Raw genomic sequence first — 23,121 nt, 5'->3', positions numbered from 1 at the left:
GGATTCATCCAGACTGACTTAGAATCCTCTAGGCCAAGACGTCGTAGCTCACGTGAAGCAGTAGTCGATGTCGGGGCCTTTAGGCCTATACTATGACCTTCTCAGCGTCCCATCCTAAATCCTTGACTAGTTCGAGAACTTGCTCTGCTCTTGGCCCATGGTTTGCGAGGTAAAGTTCGCTGAAAGCGTACTTCAGAGACGTGAAGTCTCGGTCGTATTCTTCGGAATCCATGCTGTAATTCTCCAGTGACGACTAACTCTTGGACCTGTGTTCGCGACAGTCAGAAATTCTTCTCGCACATTCCGACAATTGAGCATCTGCGAAAGTTAAGGAAAATGTTCCCAGGGGTTGATGCACGGTGGTCTCAGACCTTATGTGTTCTATTCTTAACGTCGCTGGTGTAGAATCGTGTACGATCGACCAAAAACTCCTCCTTCAGTTCTATCGGCAAAAAAAACAAAAGGAAAAAAATAAACACAAAAGCGTGGTAGGTTGTGGCGTTTGAGTTGCCGGCATATGCAGGAGGCCGTCCAGATTCCCCCCTCTCAGCATCCAGACTATGATGCAACAACACCTGGACACCCATTTGCATGCAAGGCCCCTTCAACGTGGACCAACAACCAGTGTGAGATGAAACAAGGCGGACAAGACAAGCGGTGTAGTATATGCACAGCAAGATCGGGAGAAAGCAGCCTGGCAGCGAGAAGCTCTCCGAATTGTTCCCGATTACCTTTACTCAAACCTTCTTAATCCGATCACAATTAGCAGTAGTTGTAATTGGCGGATGCATGTTACTGTCACACGACGCATAAAGTATATTAGACCCGTGTTTTTGGAGGACGGAGAGGCCTTGAAATCAAATGTAGCATTCAGCTTCCACAGCGCATATAAGGACTAGCACTAGCCATCGTCCACGCTGCACAGGGACATCGGTGATCCGACGCATAGATTTTCCTCCTTCCTTGAACACGACTCTTTCAACAGCTACATCTTCTGATAGCTTTGACTCTGGGAATCACTGGCAACCTACAGAAACGATTCGTGCAAGATGCCGTACTTCTTCACCAGCTGAACCCGGTGAGGGGTAGTCCGACGGCTTACGGTCTCGACCGCCATCCCCATGACACGGATGTGTCCCGAGAAGTGTTCCTCAAACGGAAGTTCCTCGATTCCTTTGCTCTACTGGCTTCAACGCACAAAGATGGCGACAGAGTATCGGCAGCGACCTTAGAGGTAGGAGCGCCTGAAGGCTCAGTTGTTCGCATTGCCAGTAATGCTGGTGTATGTGCGTCGACGCTTGTCCTGCTCCGGGACGTGATGGAAGACCTTCACAATGTGTCTGTCATGGGTAATACAAACTCTGAAAATTTCTTAGAAGACACACGCTGATCTCATGGCTAGGCCTCACAGATGAGCGGAGGATGAGTGTTCTGTTGAAGATAATCAGTCTCGATTCGCCTAAGATACGTCATTATTTTGCGGAACTACGGAAACATCGATCCAGTATCTTGAGGACTGAGCAATTCTTGCCGCAACTTTCTTCCACATTCAATACCAACGAAATCGAGAAATTCTTTACGTGGATGGGAAACCTCAGTGCAATCACAACTGTCACAGCGGAAGCGTCTCCATCAGAGCTATTGCCTTACATTCTGTGCGCAGAGAAGGCCAAATGGGAATTTTCCGCCTACCTTGAGGCTCTTTTCTCTGCTCAGGGTACTGACCTGCCTGGTTGGATATACAGCATTTACAAGCTGGGAAGTTATGCGGTCGCATCAAGAGCTTTGTGTTAGCTTCCGGCAGAATACCGCGAATTGTTTTGTCCGATGCGAATAGAAGCCGTCGAACCTTTTGAAAGGCATGATTTTGTCATGGAAGAAAACGAATTTCCTTTGAGGGATACCCTTCGGAGATTTGCTGGAGGCCAAGAAGATGAGTTCGCGAGGAGATTGGCTACGATCTGGGGTGTGGCAAATCCCGAGTCGCGCTTCCGGAAAGCTTGCCATCTCCAACTTGCTGTTCATGCCGAGTTGCAGCTTATCGCATTCTACGACCAAAATCCCGAGCTTATGCCGCCGTTTAGATTCATGGGGGTTAGCAAGAAAAGCTGCTTCTTGTGTCAGAGATTCCTCCAGAGCCGCCCGACGTCCTTTTCTGTATCTTCATGCCACCAGAAGCTGTACTTGGCGTGGAGATCCCCACCGACATCGAACCAAAAGGGTTACCAGACATACAAATCAGTCATCAAAAGCATGTGTATTTCAATGGAATCAGTAGCCCGGCAAGAACTATCTCCCAAAGCAAGCAGGGCGTAGCGATCCGAAGAGACAACCTCATTACCTTCACAGGTTTTCAGGGAAAAAGACCACAATTTAGACTTCGTCCTTAACATCGGGCGTGCTGACGACCCTCAAAGGCGGGATCTTGTGGCCTCCGAAGACATTCTGGATACGTCACAGAAGCCTTCATGGCGGAAGCTGGTTGAAATTCTGAGCGATACTGAACATTTTGGGGTGCACTTTGTCGAAGAAGAAGAGTTTTTGGTGATTGATGAAAACCTGTGGGTCAGAAATGAGCGACAGTTCCATGCTTGTCTGCAGTTCTTACGCAACTCTGGGTGTCAGAACGTGGGTATAGAGGTTAGGACGTATGCATCGTTGAGCTTGAAGACCTCTTAGTCATGGCGGTTCGTTCGAATGATCCGTTCGAATGATCTTTGGGAGTCCCAACTCAGGATTTTGATGCTTTTAATTGAGACCTTCCAGGTCATACTGAAATCTCAGTCCGGAATTTGTCTTGGGCCCTGGAGACACATATTATTCTATATAGCTTCATCCATCCTGACTTCAAGGAGAATACAAGGGTTTCAAATATACATGCCTTATACCAAGAACTATTCCAGACTTTTAACTACTACCTTAAGTAGTAGGTCCTGAGGCAAAGTAGGTATTTAAGAGGCCGGTAGCCCAAAGGCCTAAGAACTCGAATTTCTGTACAACAGAAATAAAATATATTAAGATGTTACGGGTAAGTACTACCTTCAAATGAAACAGAAGCTTATGTCCTCTAGCTGAAGCAGGTATGTGGCAGCTGTCGTCGAAGGGACGTACATGTACCTTCTAGCAGCATTGATCTTAAATTATCCCATAAATAATCATCTACCGCACTCAAACATGACCATCGGCGGTGTAAGGTTTTCCAAGCAACTTTACTCAAGATGAAGTGTCAAAGGCTACTGGTCTCGTCCCGGCATACCTGCACTCTTAGCTCAAGTACAGGTTCCGAGCTTGCCGGCCGATTGGGAATCCACTCTTCGGCGCGGAGATCCACTCATTCCCGGGATGTCGGATTCGGGTTTCGGAGGTGCGCTGGGGAAAGACACCGCATCACAAGTTACCCGAACCAGCATCTGACGCTCAAGCAAAGATTTGACGCCGAAAGATACCAGCAGGAATGATCCGATAAGTCGTCTCTGCAAAATGCTTCCACATCTAGGAGATTATAGCATCTGTTGTCGTTAAACTTGCTGTTTGCGGAGCTGTTGAGTCCGCACGATAACGGCGGGAGGACCATTCGAGAGAGTCATGTCAATCTAACTCGATTCGGGAAAGCTCCTGGAGTCATTCGATAGATCTCTGGCATCAGGTTTACCGTTCTGGATGCACACATTACCGCAACAGCTACGTTCCTCTGGGCATCTGCCGAGAATTACGAAATTTGTATCTTAGATCAAAGCTTGGTATCTCGAGTGCATCAATTGACTAAACTATGGCTAGCAAACCGGTGCCCGGATGGCAGCCAACGTACTCAAACAATTGTTGCTCGGGCTTGAGTACTAGCACCTCGTGGAAGAGGCGAAGCGAGACGTTATTCTCCAACTTCTTGGCATATTGCAAGAAGCCTCCAAAGATTTCCAGATGTGTTGAGTGTTGCTTGGCCCACCCTTCCAGCGAGCCTAGCTCATCGACTAACGCCAGTCCAAAGGTGCGATCCTTATCGGCCTTGCCCGTTACGGGATCAATCAGATCCATAAATCGGCAGCTGTGACAACCAACTTCCTCTCCTTGATCGCGCAAGAAGTTCATTCCCTTGATCAGGACAGGGTGCATAGTGTTGAGATAGAGCTGTCGCTCCTCGGGCAAAGTGTCGGACCAGTCTTGGCCGGAGCGAATGATGGCCAAGTTGTGCTTGCCACCGACTTTGACTCTGCGAGGTGATTTTGTTGCGTCTCCGTTGGTTTCCGTGCCGTTGGTATGGGAGGTCGTCGTCGGCCGATCAACCTTTTCTCCGGCCAGCTCGTCATCTTGGGCGGCAGCCATGCGATCACGCATGCTACCCCAGTACACATGCTCCTGGATCGGGCCCCTAACGCATTCCCTCATATGTGCTGCACCCTCGGGCACTTCGTTGTTGGAAAACACAGTTTCGAACCGGTCAATCGTCGGGAAAAAGATCTCGAGGAACCATCCGTGGCTTTGTGACTCGACGTCCAGGTCATCCCACCATTGTTGGAACCCTGAGTCGACAGCCCATTTCTCGTAGGCTGTCTTGCTCGGCCAGTAAGCTAGGTGGGCAATGTTGTAGTAGCCCTTGTTGTCGGTGACGGACGCCCACTCGGCGAACTGAGGGCGGGCATCGGCGTCGACGGCCTTAGAGGTGGTGAATTTCGTTAGCTGCGTGACGGCGGCGCCATCTGCCTTGGATGCAGAGGTGTACTGAGCCCCGATGACTGCAAAGACGAGATCTTTGGTGTCCTTGGGGAAGCTGGCACTATAAGCTGGGAAATGAGGTTGAAAGCCGGGTGGTGTCTTGGCAGCTATCTTTCGGGGGCACTGCTGGAGGTGCTCTGGGATTGCGGAGACAAGCATCTTGTGTAATACGGGTGATGGGATTGGTGACAAGGGGGGATAGCGAGCAGCCGTACGAAGAGAGGAAGTCGGGGGACTATGTGTTGGTATCCCTATCACAGGGAAGTTGGTTCGAACCGTAGGGTCCTGGGGGTGACGAAGTATCAATATCTCTGTATTGATTGATTCTGCGTAAGGAGTAAAAGGGAGATTCCAACCGGAGGTTGGGTGGGTAGTCGAGGTCTAATCGTACTCCCTCGAGGTGGCCCATGCTCTGCCCTTACTCGCGGCCGAATTGGGCTTCCAATCCGACACTATGCTTTTAAGCCACATCAAGGGGATAGGAACCTGACTGACACCACGAAGCGGAGGAACAAGGCCATATCTTGGGAAGATGGTCTAGGGTCAAGCCAAAATGCCATGCTGATATGCAAGTACAGGGATGCTTGACAAGAAGCAATGGGCAGATGTCGTTTCCCAAACGGTCAAGTCCTTGGAATCGATGGGGTCTGTCCCTACAACCTTAGTTGCGGCTCCGAATCCCAACCTGGAGTAGTGTCGAGCCGTGGTTGCATCATGAGTCGAAATATCATGTCGGAAGATCCGAATTGCTACCTTCACTATTCCAAGTCGCCTCTGCCTTGTTTGCCGTCAATCCAGTCCCGAATGACTCTATCTCACATGGCTATCAATCCAATGTCTCGCGTCCACGAGGACGGTAGTGAGCTAAGAAAGAGGCGGTTGACTTCCCCGGGCACTGACTTTACGCTAAATAGATGGCGCACCGAGACGTCTTCGCACCAGGAAATAACAAAGAGACATTCTGCAGCGGAACGACAAACGCATGATAGATATGACTGCGCGTCACGTCTTGGGCAGCACTCGGAAAGGTCCCTCTCGCAGGGGTCGCAAAATATTGACATCCCGACTAACGTTCCACCAAAACCGCAAACCCCACCGGCGGTGGGCAGAAGGACGGCCTTCCCAGGCTTCCCAGCCAGCTGCAGCCTCAGAATTGCAAAGACAGGCGCATATCTATATCGCGAGCCCCGACACTAGTCCCCCAAAGACGTCTTTCACGATTCAGGTACGGATGGGGATTCTGTTCGAAAGGCCCCTTTTTCCCACGGCAGGATGTCGGAATGCAACTCAAGGTGTCAACATGGCACCACAAGGTCCTAGTTGACCCCCTGGTTCTATAGTGTTTTCTGCTTCCAAGATCCCAGAACTGGCAGACACGCGCCTAGGGCGTGACTGAATTTGGACAGCGGGAATTTTGTATAATTCATGCCTGGCCCCAGCAAAAGCTTTTTGCTTCCTGGCTTGAAAAGGGAGGCCACATTACATTGCAGAGGTGAGGGGCGAAACTTGCGGATGAGAGACCACCGCAATTGCATAGCCCGCATCTTCCCACCCAGGCACTCCCCCACCACCAGCACCGGCACACACCATGGCGACGCCGTTCCAAGTTGAGGCCTGGACCGAGTATGCCATCGGGCTGCTCGTGCTCCTGGTACGCATCGTCTATCGGACGAGACTTGTTGGGACCAACTGGGAAGGAGATGATTATTTCGCGGCCATCGCGGTGTTGTTCTGGACGGTAAGGATGTACCGCCCAGCGCACGACCGCTTCAAAAATAGAATTTGGAGCTGACCCTTGGTTTCTAGGGCGAGTTGTTGATGCTTGAGATGATCGGTGAGGATTCCATTGACAAGCCCCCTTACTTCATGAGATCGGATCGAAGTCTAACTTTCTTTCTCTCCGCTTCAGGTCGATATGGTAGCATCACCGGAATGAGCGACGCGATTGCTCTGACGCTTTCGGACCAACAGAAACAGTCAATTGTCATTGGGAGCAAATGCCTTCTGGCAGGATGGGTTCTCTACGTTACCCTCATCTGGTGCTTGAAAGCATGCATGCTGTTCCTGTACATAAGACTCACGTATGATCGATTGCCTCGTCCTCACATTCTGCGAAGTTCGGCTAACGTGGTGGTTCGATGGGGTATAGGCTCAACCTGCAACAGCAAAAGATGGTGAAGATAACTGCTGGAGCGTGTGTCTTGTGTAACGTTGCCACAGTCCTTGTCATCATGACAAAGTGTATGCCAGTACACAGGAACTGGCAGATTTACCCATACCCCGGTGGTTAGTTTCTTTCTTGACCCGATTTTGATGGACCTTCAAGTTGACCTGGATACAGACGCATGTGCGCTGAACATTCCCAATTACATTGCACTGGCAATTACCAATGTCGCGTACGTCTCCCCAGTGGACACATTGAGACCCTATGACTCTGTGTTATCGTGGGAAGACTTCTGACTTTGAGACAGAACCGACATGATGATTCTGTACATCCCAATACCGTTGCTATGGTCGGTTCAGATGCCAATGGCCAAGTAAGTCAGCTCGGCGGTGAACTGGGCTTTGGAGTAGTTACTGATGATGGACAGGAAAATCATCTGCTCTCTGTGGCTTTGCACAGGTATCTTCATCATCATTGCTACCCTTCTCAGGTGCATCCTCTGCCTGCAGGATGCAAAGTCGATCAATCTGGGCATCATTTGGTCAATCAGAGAAACAGTAAGACCCACGCTCACCCAATTTGCATTGCCCCCTCTCCCTTTCCGGTCTCGTTCACCTCACTGACCCCGGCCTTTTCCCACCCCCGACAGTTCGTCGCAATCCTAGCCGTCAACGCCCCGGTCCTGGGTCCCTGGATCGCCAAAAACGCTTCGGCCGTGCGTTCCCGCACGTCAAAGAACCGCTCCAAGACGGGCGGCCAAGAATCGGCTAATCACATTGTCACGATTGGCGCGAAGAGCAGCAGTCATCGCCTCGATAAACTGACCAAAGACGGCCGCTCCGCGAATATGGGATGGACCGAAATCGACAACAACAGCGAGGAGCGCACAATGAAGAGCCTACACGACGTGTCTGTTTCGGCAAAGCGTTCGGATGAGGAGGTACGAGGTAATACCGGAAGTATCCATGTCACGACTACGTTTGAGATCTCGAGGATGGCGTAGGGTTTGGTTCGGCGAGAGAAACTCCATGGGATCCATGTTAGATAATGTACAGTAAACGATCAGCTTGTAATTAGTCGACAAGCCCGCCTCAAAGGCGTTGGAGCTCTAGTAATGAGGAACACTAATACGTCATGTCCACTCGCCCCTCAGTGTTATTGCGGGTGTGTGATCACAGATGAAGCTTCTAGCCCTCTTCTCTGGAGCGATTGTTATCGCGTCCTGGTTCAAATCTCAACGCTCTCAGGGCGTCAACGCTTTTTTTCTCGCTGTTCGGAAGAGCACAGAATCCACGAGTCGAACATGCCAGGGTTCGGGCCTAGTGCCACACGCTGTCAGTGTATGGCCCAGTGATGGGCGATGTTCACGGTTCAACACGTGTGTTCTGCATTATAGGTCAACATCGGCTTGCGGGGTACTCAGGTCTGCCGAGATAGGCAAACAACATCCTGGGAGCTGAACCGAGGAAGGTTCTCGGTTTTCTTGATACTCGGTAGATGGATAGGAGGTTGAAGAAAGCGGGACTGCGGAGGGATCCACCCCGCAGATCCGCAACACACCTGATTGGATGGAACAACAACACCTCGTCCTTGTATCCTGCAGGATAACATCGCGATCTCTTCAAATCTTGGTCTTCACATTCATGATGTGTTGTTCATGAGTAAGAATCCCCGCAACCTGATATATGATAGTTATTAAGACTGTGATGGTTGCCAACGTCGACTCCTGCCCGGTCGTGTTTCGATCCGGCAGGCTTCGTGAATCGTGTAGCGCCTTAGATGACGAGCAAAGTGGTGCATGCACCTTACCCATCCAGGGGCGTCAGGCATAGAGCTTGGTCAAAAATTGCCTTGTAAATTGTAATACTCTGTCTATATTGTTGTAGGCAGAAAACTTTCCATCTACCGATACGGAGTCAAGCTTTCCAAGATTTCCGGTCTCTATGTTGTTCGCTTCTCGTTGCAACGCATATGAATTGAGGACAGCCCTTTGGAATTTTGAAGACCTTGACGAGACGGAAAAGCAGAATTTTGACCCCTGAGTGCTGGGTTCCTCGCGTCATGATCGCGGAACAGCATTACCCGGCCTGGGTCGGTAGAGTGGCGCACTTGGCGTGACACCATCGAACGAAGCCCGGCATTTCACTCGCCATATCCTGGAAGACCCCAAATCACCCTCTATCAATACGCGACCATCAGCCTAACATAGAAAAGGTTATCTTGAGTAAACAGCTGGGCTGAACCGATTAACTTTATCCTCTAATATTCAAAGTTCATGACGATTTGCTTGGGAACACGGCAACACCTAGATCTCCAGCCCCGAGCAGTCATTGAACGACAAAGGAGGGACAGGGCAAACTTCTGATGCACGGCGCAAAGCCTCGACTTTAGTTCCCCGAATAGCGCGACCCGAGCGCAACCTATCTTGGAATATAAACGGCCGAAACATCAAGAAATAAAATCCAAGAGCATGAACAGGTGGCCAAGTCCATTCCACGACTGTTGAAACCTTACGACTGGAGGATACGCCCTTTACTGGACCCATGCCACAGACAGTATCGAAGAGCTGCGCTTCCAGGAAAAGGTACCCTGGGCAGGTTGCTGAAGTCTCAACTGCAATCCCTCCGACAACCATGATCTTTGGTTGATATCTGATGAGATGGCGGGCTAATTGAAGTAACTCCATGTTCACATTCGAACCAGTCAATCACCAAAAATTACAAGATCTCAGAACGTATCATCGTTAATCAAAATATGTATTTGACGATGATTATCCTACTACTTACGAGCCCATGATACTTTGCGTCTGTTAGTGAGCCCAATATGTCGGCTAAACCGATGCCATACTTCGATTTAGAGAAGTAGGAAGGTTGCCCATCCTCGCAACTACACTCCGTAGGTGGATCAGGACCTACCATTTTCGAAAACAATTTTGGGTCATTCTATTGACGGGTCATCGGCCTATATTGTCCGAATCGTCCATATCGTATATGTAAACATTCACTACAGTGATGTGCCTTGTGTGAAGGGCAGGCCCGCGTAGCGACAGTAGCACCCAGCGCACCGTCGTAAAATTCTTATGTTGATCAAAAGGTAAGTTGCCTCGTGTAACTAGACGTCCCCGGCTTGTAGTCTGGTTGTACTTACGCATGTATCAATGGGGCCTACGACGGAGATACTACAGAAGTTCAGCCCGTGACTTTGGATGGTTTTTCCATCTTCATCTAATTCTTGATTGAATGCCTTTCATTGCCTAAGTTTTTACACGATGCACAGTATGGTTTATGAACGACAAGACCTGCAATGACGCAAAATGCTGCTAAGAACTAAAGGAAAAATTGACTGGTATGACTTGAACATCCCGTTGAGCTTGCATGACACGAGGAACACCAATCGAAGAACAACCCCCATCAATGAGATATCCTTATCATAGAGAGAGAGATGATTACTTGAAACTCCCAGGCCGATGTCCTCGTCAGTGGGCAACTTTTGATTCCTGCTGACTAACAATCACCGAATGACTACTCTTAGATAACGTCTTGAATAATCCGAGCGTTTTCAACCTCCCCCGCATGGGCTCATTGCCAGTAAAGATAGTAGTCATCCAAGTCCTCGCAGAGATTCATACAAATAATACCCGAATAAGTGTTAAGCCACAACTGTTTACTCAAAACCCCCCATTTCCCGCCGAAGTACTCTTCTCTTCGCCAACCCAGGAGGCTAACTCCTCTCTCCTTGAATGGCTGCCATATAGCAGGAAAGGTAACTTTGTGTCTTTTTGCCCATGCTGCAAGATCCGGAAACAAACCTGTGTGAATTCTCCAATTACCGGATCCAACTTCCAGTTCAACGAGTCCGGCCTCCGAATGCTCTGATACCAATGCCAGATATTCCTTTCTTCCAATCTCTAGGTCGACCCGACGCAAGCTGGAGAGAGATTGTAAGATCTCAATATTGTTGGAGTTGCTTGGCGCAAAGAAGCTGCCGTTGCCAGTAACAACTTTGCTCATGCGCTCGACAAGTGGTTTGAGTGCCGCACGAGGATGCCCAACGGCATCCCACGCAAGGGGGTCGGCGACCTGGAATTGGTCTTTTTTCGGATTGATCAAGACGTAGTTGGAGACATCTTTCTCTTCTTGCGTCTGTGGATACAAAAAGTAGAATTTGCCAAGAACCATGGATCTGATTTTCTGACTGCTTTGGAGCAGGGTGCGAATACCTCTGAAGCGATGGCGGTGTGAAATATTCGGAGGATTCAGATTAGCTTCTGCGAGAACGAATGAGACGCCGAGAGCTTGACTATCGTCTCTTCATCTCCCAACTCAATTCCAGAGAATCCATGCTCTCAATGTATAGAACGACATGGTCCATGATGTTGAGGACAAGCTCGAAAGGCAGGGTGGCAGCTTCATCGAGTGTGGGGACAGTAGTCTCTGCACCGGCTTTGGTCGTTGCAGTGCTAAGCGCCTGGGTATTCTCGTCGGCGGCGCCCATGTTGATGGTGTCTCGTCACTAGTGTGGTAGTAAGGCAGTGATTGGTTCGTAGCGGTCCGAAAAGCTTGTCCTGGTATCGACGACGGAAGTCTGTTGCACGGGAAGACAAGTAAGTTATGCTCAGCCGTTCTCACAGTGTTTGGGAAGGGGTTGAATTGCCCGATATCTCGACCACCGATGCTTTCGACTTGATCAGAAAACCGGTACCCCCGTGCAAACATAGACCCAAGGTTCCGGGGTGATATGACTGACGACAGCCTTGAGAGAGAAGAGAAGGGCAGAGTGGGGGAGCTTTCCAGTTGATGTGGGTGAGAGGGCCCAAGGCAGCACTGCGGTGCTGCAAGGTAAGGTAGGTGAGGTATCGGCAGCCCCTACATGTAGGATGGGAAGGTGCAGTCAGCGCGGTTGAAAAGAGGAAGGCACCAGCCTAGTGGTCTCAATCAAAACAGGCAGGACCATACCAAGCACAAAAGACCAAAAGGAGGCAATAAAGAGGCACTGAGGTACCTTACCTTACCTCACTTTAAGAGAGATTTGCTAAGGTATTCTGGACGAAAGATGAACTTAGGCAGCTGAGAAGACGGGAGTGAGATGGTATGTACAAACAGACCTCTTTTCTCAGGTGATAGGGCGGTGAACTACTCTGCGGCTTCACCTGCGGCCTGCCTGAATCCATAGATTGTCTCACTTGCTTTCTCACTCACCAAATCATATGGAGGATATCAGTCTCTCATTCTCTCCCCGTTTTCGCTACTTCCACACACTAAGATCTTCTCCTCTACTCTTTCCACGTTTGCAAGGAAAGAAGATTGACTCTTCCCCTCCCATCCACCAACAGGAGTATCATTCATTTGCTCCTATCGCAAGGGTACATCCAGCAAACGACCGGTAAGACGGCCATTTACTTCCCTTTTTCACCAATTTCTCACACAAACCTTACTCGACAAACTGTCCCTCTCCTACCGGCAACCCGAATGATGCCTGGCAACAACAAGAAGAACAAGGGCCGCCAAGGCACCCAGTCCTCCAAGCCCATCTCCTTGTCCAAGGGTATCCAGCCTACTCCTTCTGGCAAGACTGGGCCGGCTTCTCTGTCCATGGACATCATCCTGCACATCGTCGACGCCCTCATCACCGATGCCGCGTCCAAGGAGACGACCTTCAACTGGGGTATCGCATACAAGCAGGACACGGCCTCGAAGCTTGTTCTTACCGACATGAATGAGAGCGGCTTCGACCACGTCAAGGCCATGAAGCGACGATTCTCTCGCATCCGCATGGCCTCCCAGCTCAACCAGAAGTCCTGCGCCCTCGTCCATCAGACCTACCGCTGTCTCCCCAGAGCCACAATGAGCCCGTTCGGAATGGCTGTCGGATCTCTCATGACGGCCTGGGTCTTGCCCACCACCGATGACTTCGTCGTTGGCTTGAAATTCGTGGGCGGAGAGATGAGAGTCATCCAGCGTTACGCAGACTTCCTCGGAATGGCACTCCACCTGCCCACTCCCGAGGGACTCCAGTTCATGGAATGCATCCAGAAGTTCAAGATCATGCTCCCCCAGGGCTTCGACAAACACGTCCACGCTGCCATGGTGCTCCCCAACCTGAAGGAGCTCCACTTGTACTACGCGATAGTCCCCATCTTTGGCCCCCCCCCCCCCCCCCCCAATTCAGCACGCTGGCGTTGTGCCCCTTCGTCGCGTCGACTACGAGGATCTGGCTGAGTGGATGATTATGCACAAGAGAAACTACAGCACTCTTTGCAAGATCTTTAAGGAGAAGGGCACTACGGTGTACGCTTGCGGCTGCGAGCTCTGCAAGCCGGTGTTCGAGATGCTCTTCACCGAGAAGGGCGTTCGCTTGCGCAACTTGTTGGGGTCCAACTGCCCTGAAGGCTGCGGATGCCGCGAGGTCAACGAGTCGCAAGCTTCCATGGCTTAATCTGAGGTCGCCGTTGGAGGAGGAGCTCCGGTGCCACAAACGCAGGCATGACAAAGATGGGGTGATATTTGAATGTCGATTATCATTCAAATGGCTGGCATACATGAGTAGCTATCTGTGGACTGGAAAAGCTTGTTTCTCATTGTATGAGGAGAGGTGTGGCAATAGGCATGGCATGTCGTTCCGAGCCGATGACGAACGCGGAGCTGTCCCTTACGGCCACACCTATCGTCTTAGACAGTCTCCAATAGGTCAAGCAAGACAATACGTCACTGCCCGTCCTCCAGAGTAAGCCACTCGTTTCAATTATCGTACCGTGACAGAGTGCTACATAACCGCAGAGTATTTTCTTAAGCTTCAACGGCTGGAGCAGCTGGCGGAGCCGCAGGCGTCGCCGGCTGAGCTTCAGGTGCCGCTGCTGGAGGCTGGGCAGCCGGCTGTCCCTCAGCAGGCGGCGGAGTCGCTTGCTGCTGGCCATTACCCTTACCCTTGCCTTGTCTTTGGGCACCACCAGGGCTGATGTTAATACCTAGAGACCGTCAGTGAGGTTCAAGCTAGGGGAAAGAGGCGAGATCGTCTTACCAGATTTGCCGCCGACGGATGTGCTGCCATCGCTGCCCTTCGTGATACCGAGATTGCCTCCAACTAGGATCCACGGTTAGCCCATCAAGAGATCTGGATTTTGCGGTATTGAGAACTTACTGTTTTGAGCTTGGCCATCAGTACCGAGAGTGATGCCGGCGTTGTCCTTGAACTGCTCAGATTCCTGTACTGCCTTGGGCTGTCCCTCGGCAGCTCCTTCAGCAGGCTTGGCTCCCTCCGCTGGCTTCGCTCCTTCGGCAGGTTTGGCTCCCTCAGCAGCATTCGCAGGCGGAGCCTCGCCAGCCGGCTTAGCCTCCCCGAGCCCGGCCCCAGCACCCTTCCGCTGCGCTTCCTTCGCGGCCTCGTTAGCCTTTGCGGCCTCGCCGGGGTTCGCTCCGAGTCCCTGCTCAGCCTTGGCGGCTTCACCGGGGTTAACACCAGGGCCGCCCTCGCCCTTCTGCTTTCCACCACCGGCAGCAGCACCAGCACCAGCCTTTTGTCCTTCGCCACCAGCAGCCTTGCCCGGCGCAGCGGCACCCTCGCCCGCATTAGCAGTGCCATTGTTCTTCTTCTTGCCGTTGGCCGCGTTCAGGAAAGCATCCAATGCGCTGTTGCCGGTGCCTCCAGTCCCTCCGGTAGTCCCCACGTTGCCGCCTCCGAGGTTGATGCCGCCGATAGTCAGGCCGGCGTTGTTGTTGGCGGTTCGGTTGCCAGCGACATTTGTGCCGGGCTGGCCGGCAGTAGCCTGACCGTTGCCATTGCCTTTGCCTTTGCCCTTCCCGCCGAGCTGGAGTCCTCCGGCGCCGCCGATACTGATGCCTCCATTCTCGAAGCTGATTTGTCTCTTTTCGACCGTGGGCTTCTCGACTTCTTGTCTGACGAGGACCGCGGCGCGGCCGGCGACGCTACCCTATGACGGCAAGCTATGTCAGAGACGGTAATGGAAGAAGAACGATGAATGATTCCAAGACATGATCTGATCTCTAGATCGTAGTGGGATGCCTAGGTAGGACGACTTACAGAGAACAGCTTTGACTGCCTTTCTTGGCGATCGCAGAGCCCAGTCTCGCCAAGTGCCAAAAGGGCGACGGCAACCATTGAAGAGAAACGCATCTTTTCTCGAGCAAATCAAGGAAAGACAAAAAGAACAGTTTTATACGTGCGAAGATCGGGCTGCACAGCAGCAAGGAATGAATTGAAGGGAATTAAAAGGATACGTCACGAAGCATCAAGCTTCAGTTCTATCAAAATGAAAAAAGACAAGAGGAACGACAACAGTCACGAACCAAGTGAGAGACGAGATGAAATGATGAACAGTCCGGGGAAAAGAGAAAAAGAGGGAACCGGACACTTACAGTCCCACATATCACCCAAGGGAGGAACGACATATGGGAACGACATATGGAATCGGATGTCGTCAGAAGTGCGTTTCCCCAGTGTCCGCAATACAAGAACATGCTTACTTTGGACTAGGCTAGCTGGCTCTGCCTCCCCGTGTTTGCAAGGTGACGTGGACGTGAACCCGGGCCGTAGAACGTGGTATCGAGAGACCTAGAGCCGCATGAAGCTCTATTGACTGGTGCAACAGGGACTTGCCCTGGGTGCTCGGGCCCTAGGAGGGCATCTTTTTCAAAACCTTCAACTTTAGGCGTGTTGTCCGCCGATCCAACTTGCCGGGTATGGAGGAAACCCTGCAGTATTGTTGGCAGTGGGAAGAAAAAGGTAGTCAACATCCAGGGGAAGGATGCTATTAAAACGCTCGTCAAGTTGGAGGCATTGGCTAGACCACCGCCAAACACCAACAGGCCGCACGTTATAACTGGCGCGCATGAGGTGGGATCGGTTTTGAGTGACATCGGACGGCGCCGCAAGTGGTCCGTCTCCACCATCTCGGCACGGCTTGGCGTCACGGAGCTGCGGCAGCGCGGGCTATTATTGGCGTTGCTGGGGTTGCTTGTGTTTGTCTGTTTTGCAACTCTCGCAAGTTTCCGGACTCTGCAATTGCGCATGTCAAGGGTCTGGATCTGGGTCATGTGATGCCATGTGAGTTGATTTGATGATATCATTTTTTTGTGGTGTCATGAGACATTTAGACATTAAGAAGTAAAAGCGCATACACAAAGAGAAAAGAAGACGCGGTAGGGGTGATGCGACGGAGTTGAGGGCTCAAGGGGAGGGTGTTAAAGTGATATCGAGGATCGGCCTTCACTTCGCAACCCCCATTTCGATTTCTTTCTCTGCTGCCCAAAAAGTGCTACACCAAACCACCAACGTCCAAGAAAGTTTTTGCCTCAAAGGAGACGACGCAAGCTGCAACCTCTTACTCCCCGGTTTTTTCCTCCCGGTTTTTCCGTTTCCAGGTTTCGGCCACAAATTCACATCAAGGCCGTCTGTTAGTCAGTCGTGGAGAGAGTTCTTGTCAGTGATGTTTGTCGTGTCAGGTACTCTAACACTTGCAAGCACCAGTCGGGGCCAACTCCAAAGGCAGGTAGGTGGTACGGTAGATGGTAGTCACCTCCTCGTCGTGCTTGGCGCTGAAGGAGCCGGTCGGGTAGGGAGCGCCGGTGACCTCGGGGGCCTTGGGGGGCTTGGTAAGAGTTACGGGGTGATGGTAGTCTGAGGCCCAGCCAACGGTGTCAGGACAAGTGCCATGGAAGACGGGGGCATCGGGAGTGGTGGCCGGGACGGCGGCGGTGGTCGTGATGAAGCTGCTCTGGGCCGCCGAGAAACCGCCCGTCGCCGTCGCGGTGGAGTTCTTGGAAAGGGTCTTGCTCACCGTGACAGTGACGGTGCTCGGCGGCGCGCAGGTGGAGGGCGAAGCCGGGGGCAGCGTGGTGGGATCGGTGCAGTCGGATCCGGTGACGGAGAACTTGGGAGTCTGCGCGTAGATCACGTAGACGTTGGTGCCGTTGATGGCGTTGCTGTTTGGATGTCGGGTTAGCCATCCTCCCCTTGGCTTCATTCTTATTTGACCCCCTGTTTTCATTCTTCTGTTTTGGAGTGGTTCACCCCGATGTTCATTTAAAATGACCGTTGCAGCGCATGACTCGTCAAAATCTGACCCCTGCCCAGAACAGGCTAATTGGGGCACAATTCAGGGGTACAAATGGGAATTCGAGACTCAAGAGTCAAGACAACTTGACAAGAGAGAAGAAATAACGGCGCAAGAGCCAGAGACACAACGAACAAAGAAGAAAGAGAATGTCTCACAATTGGTAACCGTCAGTGTTGAGGGTGGAGCAGGGGACGTCGATGGAGGCAGAGCCGGCGGCGGTCTCGAGGTCCTGAGCCAAGAGGACGTAGGAAGGAGGCCAGTTGACAAAGTTGACGAGGAAGACGCTGAAGGTCGAAGGGTCAGTGTCGACCGTGTTCCACGACAGCTCGTAGCTCTTGCCCTTGGCAACGGTGGAGTTGGCCGAGGGGCTGGTGAACTCGATGGCGGAAACCAGAGGGGCCGCAATGGCGAGGGCAACGGAGAAGAAACGCATTTTGGTGGAGTTTTTTTCGGATCCGGATAGTAGTAAAAGAGTGACTGGGATCGGTGAGGAAGCAAAAGGGAAACCTGAGAGTCCGTAGCAAGTTTAGGGGGGCATCGCGGCCATTATGTGCTCTTTGGGAGGTCGAGGATGCGGGAAATTGGCCATAGGCATCAGCTGCACCCGCGCCGCAAAAGGGGTGGAGTCAACCCCGGATCCTCTCGGCCGTGAAATTCCCATCGAACGACGCGGAGCCAAGGCGAGTTCGTATTATCGTCCACGGCGCGCCTCGGCGTTGGCAAGCCGCCCAGAGAGTCAGTTACTCTTACTCGCAAGGGGCCTGTCGGTGCCAGGTGGGCGGTTCACGATGGCGGGCATGTCACTCAAGACAGGACCGTGGCACGGATGGTACTTCTCGGAGAGGTTAGAGTGGCCTCACGTAGCGTCAACCTAAGCGAGAGCATTTAAGCAGTTTGCGGCACAGTTTAGCCCGGCTTTGCTGCTCGGCCTCTGGTGGCTGCTTGGTTCACCACTTTCTGGTCTGGTTTGTGTTGTGGTGTTTTGAGAAAAAAGGGGGAATTGCTGGCCCAAACCGGACGGCTGACTGCGTCGCAACTTCACTCGTTCACAGTCTATTGGGCGCCCGACAGTCGGCAGGGGCTTCGATTGGGTGTGTGGCATCCTACCCAACTTCAACCTTCAAGCGCCATCCCGCGATCCTCCAGGCGAACTTCGAGTGTGTTCCTGCTTCCAATCTTCCCATTTCATGGCGCCCGACTTCTTAACAGCGTCTTTGCGGCGTGGCGCCCGTGGCGTCAACCCATTTCAACAAAGCAAACGACTCAGTTGGGCAAATGCACTTGCACCGATCCGGACGCCGTCCATGTCATGACCTTTAAAAGGTTACCCGCGCCGCAATCTCGACACCCTCTGGAAGATCGGTTTCACTGCTTGTTTCCCTTCTCCCCCGGCCTAAATGACAAAAGTCCCCGCAGGAGCCGCAGGATGGGAAATTGGGAAGACGCATGATGGATGAGCCTACGGGCGAAAGCAGCAAGAGATTTGTTTTTCATTCGGACGTGGAGTTTTGCCAATGTCGTTCAGATCGACTTCATAAAAGGTGAACCAAGATTCTGACAACTTGATAGCAGAGCATGGGAAATAGGGACCCAGCGCATTTTCCTTTTGCTGGATCTCATTTCCTCTGCCATGGCGGGTTTAACGAGGAGACGCGTCTCAGACTGGAACAAACGCGAGGTGGGCTTTTGGAGCCTGCGGGCCCACGATCCGCTATAAGAAAAGGAGGGGTTGCCTTTGTTCCGTCTTGGCGATGAGGCAAAATTTGGGGAATTAACAAGCAAGACATGCGCCGTACAATGTGCCAATTGCAATATCAATCATGAGCGGCTCGCCGTTGTGTATATACGACTATGAGAGTCAGTTTGTATCACGTACAACGCATTTACGGACTTACACAGCGCTTGTCGAAGCCTGCACGTGTGCTGCCATCACACTTATCCGCTTCGTAGCGAAATTCGACAGAGCCGAAACGACCAACCATATCGTGCTGGCGCGCCAAGCTCCCCGGTCAGCGAAGCCTTACTGAACTTGTGGATGACTGCAGGAGGCAAACATGGTCCCTTCTCACACCAGGAACAAGCTTAAAGTATTCTCGACAGCTCAAGGCCTGCGTCTTTCAGACCATACTATTCTGATCAAGGGTAGCGGGAAACGCTCGTACATCCTGTCTCTTTGTACCAAGTCATTTCATCTGGAAAATTGGTAGGCACGGGCAAAGAAACGATCTCATCTTTTCAGCCGATGATGGGGAGCGCGGGAGCTTGGCTACCAATCTGTTGACTCTGTTCGACCTCGGTTCCGGTGGGATGCGCATCAACTCTCCGACTTCCGACTTACGGATACCCTCGTGGTCAGCAGCTTAACTTGTTGTGTAATTCGATGACACAAATATTTCTTCATTCATACCTCTCTAATACGTTTCCGAGAGTGATTTCGTCTGATTTTCGATATGCGATTGCCAGTGAGAAGGAGTGTAAATGTGTGAATAATGTCCTAGGGAGAGGCCATTCATGCCTCCTTCCATGCATTCCAGGCCTAGATGCACCACTCCAATCGGACGGGAGCCTCCCGAAATGGGTTTAAAACAACATTCAGACCATGAAGTGTTTGATGCGATGCCTCTCTTGCAAAAAATGCAAAAGATAACTCCTCGACGGGGAATTGAACCCCGGTCCCCTGCGTATCTTCGAAGGTCAATGACAAGCAGATATCCTCACCACTAGACTATCGGGGATTGGTGGATGTTTACATCCAGTGATAGTTGGTTGACAGGGGAGGCTGGATTGGGACCTATATAGGCTCAAGAGGTGGTCCGTGCAGTGGCTACATAGGGATCGTTCTCAACTTTTTAGCATCGCATGTTCTCGTTATAGTAGCGAGGGCAGGCTTTCACTAGTTGAAAAGCGCCCACCTTATCGAGCGTACTTTATTTATCGACGTTGCATTTTATAAATAGCTATTATGAGTATTAGTGGCTTTGCTTTAGGCTTCTACAATCTACGTTGTAGCGTACCTTATTGTTGGTATACACGTCAGCAGGGCAACCGTACGGTTGGAACGAAGTGTCAATAATGGTCTATTATTGCTGCGTCCTCAGGTGGAAGGAGGAGGTTGTGGGCAGAGCCCACGGCCTCTCAGAAGTGGTATGTAAGGGGTCGTTTGTAAGTGCCCATACCGCCTTCCAGATCCACCTTTTCTGCCGACTGCTCAGAGATCCAACACTTATCTTAGATGAGAAGCTTCTATTTTATCCCATCAACTACTAGATAGCGTCACTGCATCAGTCTCTAGTCTTGCTCCAAGTTTAATCTACTTCAAGATTATTGTTTTTGTCGTTATATTTATCGAGATCATTCATAGGCGGATACAAGGGAAATAGAGCAAACTAGAGAAAGACTGGAGACGGATATGGTGACGCTATCTAGCAGTTGATGGGATAGACAAATGGTCAGTCCTCATCAGGCGACATTAGTCTTTGGTACCGACAAAGCTCAAAGGCAGCTCATCTACATACATAGGTACAAAGATGGACTTCTTTCAAAGGTCATGGTCAGTCAAGCCGCAGTCGGGGCTTTGGTTCAGAGCAATATCTTTTTTCTAAGAGAAATCTTGTGTCTCGGATTGATTGCAGAGTCTCTTAGGGTTTCATTGCTTTACCTTCTATGACTACTCATGAACGAAACCACTTATCTGGACAGGTTCCAGAATTCTAAATGGCGACATGAGCATACCCACATGTCCTCGGTTTCGAAGTACTACAGCTAGTATGGCCTGTTGTCTTGTCTCTTAGTATTGAAACTCGAGGCCTAGCAGTCATAACCCCCATCACTCTTCAGGAGCTTCCTCGGGAGTTTCTTCAGTCAGTGGCTTGCGGGCGTAAACAACGTGACTAATAGTGTCAGCACAAGAACAAGTAGAAACACATTGTTGAGGTAATTCATCGAGGATAGAAACTTACACCCTCCAGTAGGCGTGGTACTCCTTCTTCTTCAGGTCATTGCGGAGCTCGGCGCAAAACGCGTAGACTTCCTCCTTCGTCCAGTCCATCACTCGCGTCAGCAGACCCATCGAAAGTGCTTCGATGCCCAAGTCAAGGTTAACGAATTGCCACTGGCCGATCTCTTTAAGGTTCTCGTCCTTGGGCCATGAGTTGAGAGGCCAAACGTAATGCTTGTTCACGATGTCGACGAAGCCAGCCTCTTCGATGGCGCTTGTGTACTTGGAAGGGCTCTCAATGGAGCGGCCGCACCGTTCGCCGGCTTCGGCGAGAAGATCGTGCCAGCGGGCGAGAGCCGAGTCCTTGGGGACGGTGCCGTCGTCACAGCCCATGGGAAGCACGAAGCCTCCGGCCTCGAACCACCCGCCGGGCGTGAGGGCTCTAGCTGCGGCGTTAGCGTGTACTTGTACTGGATCAGCAATTAGATTGTGATGGTCTCTTTTACTTGTAAATCTTCCTGATGATCCTTGGTGGATCTGCGAATGAGCCCTCCATTGTACGACAGTGGATGTAATCGAACGGCTCAGCCCAGGTCCACTCCTTCTCAAGATCGTCAATCTCAAATACACAGTTTGGAGGTGTCCTGTGTCGAATTAGTCTGGCGGCGCATTGGTACTGACAAATATAGCTAGAGTTCACCATTCTGGTTGGATGGGGCTAAGGTCAACGCCAATGACCTATTGGTGTATTAGCATAATGATCAACGACTCGGAAGAAGATCCACAAGCTTCTCGGGAACAAGTATAGTCTTACCTTGGTAGATGGGAACTCGTCCGCTTTGCGCATGTGTTTCCATTAGCCAGGGGATGATGTTGAAGCGCCGGACTGAAAGAAACCAACCGTATTCACAAGCCCAGATACCAGTACCTGTTCCCATGTCTAAGACACGCTTCGCAGTCTTATGAGCAGGGGCAGTTGCGAGTGCACCGCCTAAGGTGAGTTTCCAGATGTGATGTTGAAAGTCTGCATTGATGAGCATCGTGGCTGAGTAACAGACTTCATAGCGCATAGCTCAGGATACGCATGTGTGGTTAAAATACCTAAACGATCATTCTCTTTCTGACTATGATGTCAGTGAACAAGTTCTGCTGAGGCAAGAATGCGCCAGACTGACGACCATGAAGCTACTCACCTCATCATTCGGGTATTGGTATTCTTGGAAGAACACAGTCAATACATTGACGGTAGTTCAAGCTCACTGGGAAAATAGACGTACTTCCGGAGCTCATGGAGTGATATGTGCGGCCGTTTTCGAGCTCATGCTCCAGAATACTTGATCTCAGTGAAGCCACCGAGGAGTCTTCGTAAAGCTTGGACAGATAAAAGCGTTAGAGCGAGGTCTTGGAAATTCGGATACTGCATTGAAAAAGCATGCCAATAACTTACGTCTCCGGTTGAAATTCCATCGTCTGCCTCGATATCCTGCATTGTCGTCGTCAGCTAGTTGTGATATCGAAAGCACATAGCCAAGCATGCTTACGGCTTGAGGGGGGTCGATTTGCTGCATTCCTGAGAGATGAGTCGGTATTACTGGAAAGGCTACTCGGGTTTCGGAATGATAATCCAGATATTTCACGTCCAACGACAAGCACGAATGGGTTCGCGTAGCAGATCAGTCAATAACTAAGTGACACAAGACGAAAGGGCAGTCCAGTCGGAGGCACAGAAGCTTGGGACTTCGAAGAGAAGGGGAACGTGCGTTCTAAATAAATCACACGCAGGAAAGGCATGTCCCAAGTTCCAACACGTTCTTAGTGCCGGACTTGTTGTTTATCGGCGGAGTAAAGTCCCATCAATCGGTTCTCAAACAGGCATCTGAACTTGCACCTGCACCAACAGCACAGGCTTGCACAACGCATAGTGGCTCATAATTGGCTCATAATTGGCTCATAATTCTGCGCCCAGAGTTCAAAGCGGAGTGTTCTACGGCCCCTGTCTCAACCAACACGTGTGATAGGTTGTGTTTGCGGGCGTGAGGCGATAACCCATACGGACCGGCCGGGCCAAGTTACGCTACAGCCGGGAGGAAGCTCCCACTCCCCATGGGACTAACAATTGAGAAACGTCAGCCAGGAGCCACTCGATTCCTCGGATCTTTGTCCATGTCTGGTATCTTTCTGCAGCTTTCCACAATTACACCACGTTTTTTTGGCGTTGAAGGGCTCAGCTGCTGGGGC

The 23,121-nt window shown here is 51.2% G+C and overlaps 6 protein-coding genes and 1 non-coding gene across 7 annotated transcripts; 2 read left to right on the top strand and 5 right to left on the bottom strand.

Moving 5' to 3' along the window:
- Positions 1-3,723: 3,723 nt before the first annotated feature.
- Positions 3,724-4,580, bottom strand: BDP81DRAFT_417124 (heme-containing dehydratase protein). Its single transcript, XM_060589596.1, has one exon. It carries the CDS (start codon positions 4,381-4,383, stop codon positions 3,763-3,765), a length of 621 nt encoding a protein of 206 aa, XP_060451073.1. The 5' UTR covers positions 4,384-4,580; the 3' UTR covers positions 3,724-3,762.
- Positions 4,581-6,298: 1,718 nt separating this feature from the next.
- On the top strand, positions 6,299-7,877 carry BDP81DRAFT_307626 (uncharacterized protein; the record flags this gene model as incomplete). The annotated part of the gene is made up of 8 exons (XM_060583378.1): positions 6,299-6,448; positions 6,517-6,544; positions 6,620-6,791; positions 6,860-6,996; positions 7,052-7,106; positions 7,182-7,247; positions 7,302-7,431; positions 7,524-7,877. 8 exons carry the CDS (start codon positions 6,299-6,301, stop codon positions 7,875-7,877), a joined length of 1,092 nt encoding a protein of 363 aa, XP_060451072.1.
- A 4,091-nt stretch (positions 7,878-11,968) lies between these two features.
- On the top strand, positions 11,969-13,309 carry BDP81DRAFT_498224 (uncharacterized protein; the record flags this gene model as incomplete). Its single annotated transcript, XM_060595461.1, has 2 exons — positions 11,969-12,989; positions 13,123-13,309. The coding sequence occupies exons 1-2, from the start codon at positions 12,343-12,345 to the stop codon at positions 13,307-13,309; spliced, it is 834 nt and encodes a 277-aa protein (XP_060451071.1). The 5' UTR covers positions 11,969-12,342.
- A 227-nt stretch (positions 13,310-13,536) lies between these two features.
- Positions 13,537-15,182, bottom strand: BDP81DRAFT_92902 (uncharacterized protein). Its single transcript, XM_060596507.1, has 4 exons — positions 14,912-15,182; positions 14,012-14,801; positions 13,892-13,954; positions 13,537-13,838 (listed from the first exon to the last, which is right to left on the bottom strand). Exons 1-4 carry the CDS (start codon positions 15,002-15,004, stop codon positions 13,660-13,662), a joined length of 1,125 nt encoding a protein of 374 aa, XP_060451070.1. The 5' UTR covers positions 15,005-15,182; the 3' UTR covers positions 13,537-13,659.
- A 1,155-nt stretch (positions 15,183-16,337) lies between these two features.
- On the bottom strand, positions 16,338-17,379 carry BDP81DRAFT_445698 (Ser-Thr-rich glycosyl-phosphatidyl-inositol-anchored membrane family-domain-containing protein; the record flags this gene model as incomplete). The annotated part of the gene is made up of 2 exons (XM_060591986.1): positions 16,338-16,812; positions 17,102-17,379. 2 exons carry the CDS (start codon positions 17,377-17,379, stop codon positions 16,338-16,340), a joined length of 753 nt encoding a protein of 250 aa, XP_060451069.1.
- Positions 17,380-19,593: 2,214 nt separating this feature from the next.
- BDP81DRAFT_t48 lies at positions 19,594-19,681 on the bottom strand. The gene has a single exon. It is a non-coding gene; the product is annotated as a tRNA-Asp (tRNA).
- Positions 19,682-20,692: 1,011 nt separating this feature from the next.
- Positions 20,693-22,687, bottom strand: BDP81DRAFT_92796 (methyltransferase domain-containing protein). Its single transcript, XM_060596505.1, has 11 exons — positions 22,425-22,687; positions 22,331-22,366; positions 22,161-22,254; positions 22,077-22,099; positions 21,985-22,003; positions 21,785-21,907; positions 21,698-21,720; positions 21,584-21,621; positions 21,390-21,527; positions 20,906-21,325; positions 20,693-20,836 (listed from the first exon to the last, which is right to left on the bottom strand). The coding sequence occupies exons 1-11, from the start codon at positions 22,449-22,451 to the stop codon at positions 20,773-20,775; spliced, it is 1,005 nt and encodes a 334-aa protein (XP_060451068.1). The 5' UTR covers positions 22,452-22,687; the 3' UTR covers positions 20,693-20,772.
- Positions 22,688-23,121: the final 434 nt, after the last annotated feature.

The sequence above is a fragment of the Colletotrichum phormii genome (genome assembly GCF_030913505.1).
Source record: "Colletotrichum phormii strain CBS 102054 chromosome Unknown BDP81scaffold_2, whole genome shotgun sequence".
NCBI lineage: Eukaryota > Fungi > Ascomycota > Sordariomycetes > Glomerellales > Glomerellaceae > Colletotrichum > Colletotrichum phormii.
This window is presented reverse-complemented; position numbering and strand designations above follow the sequence as displayed.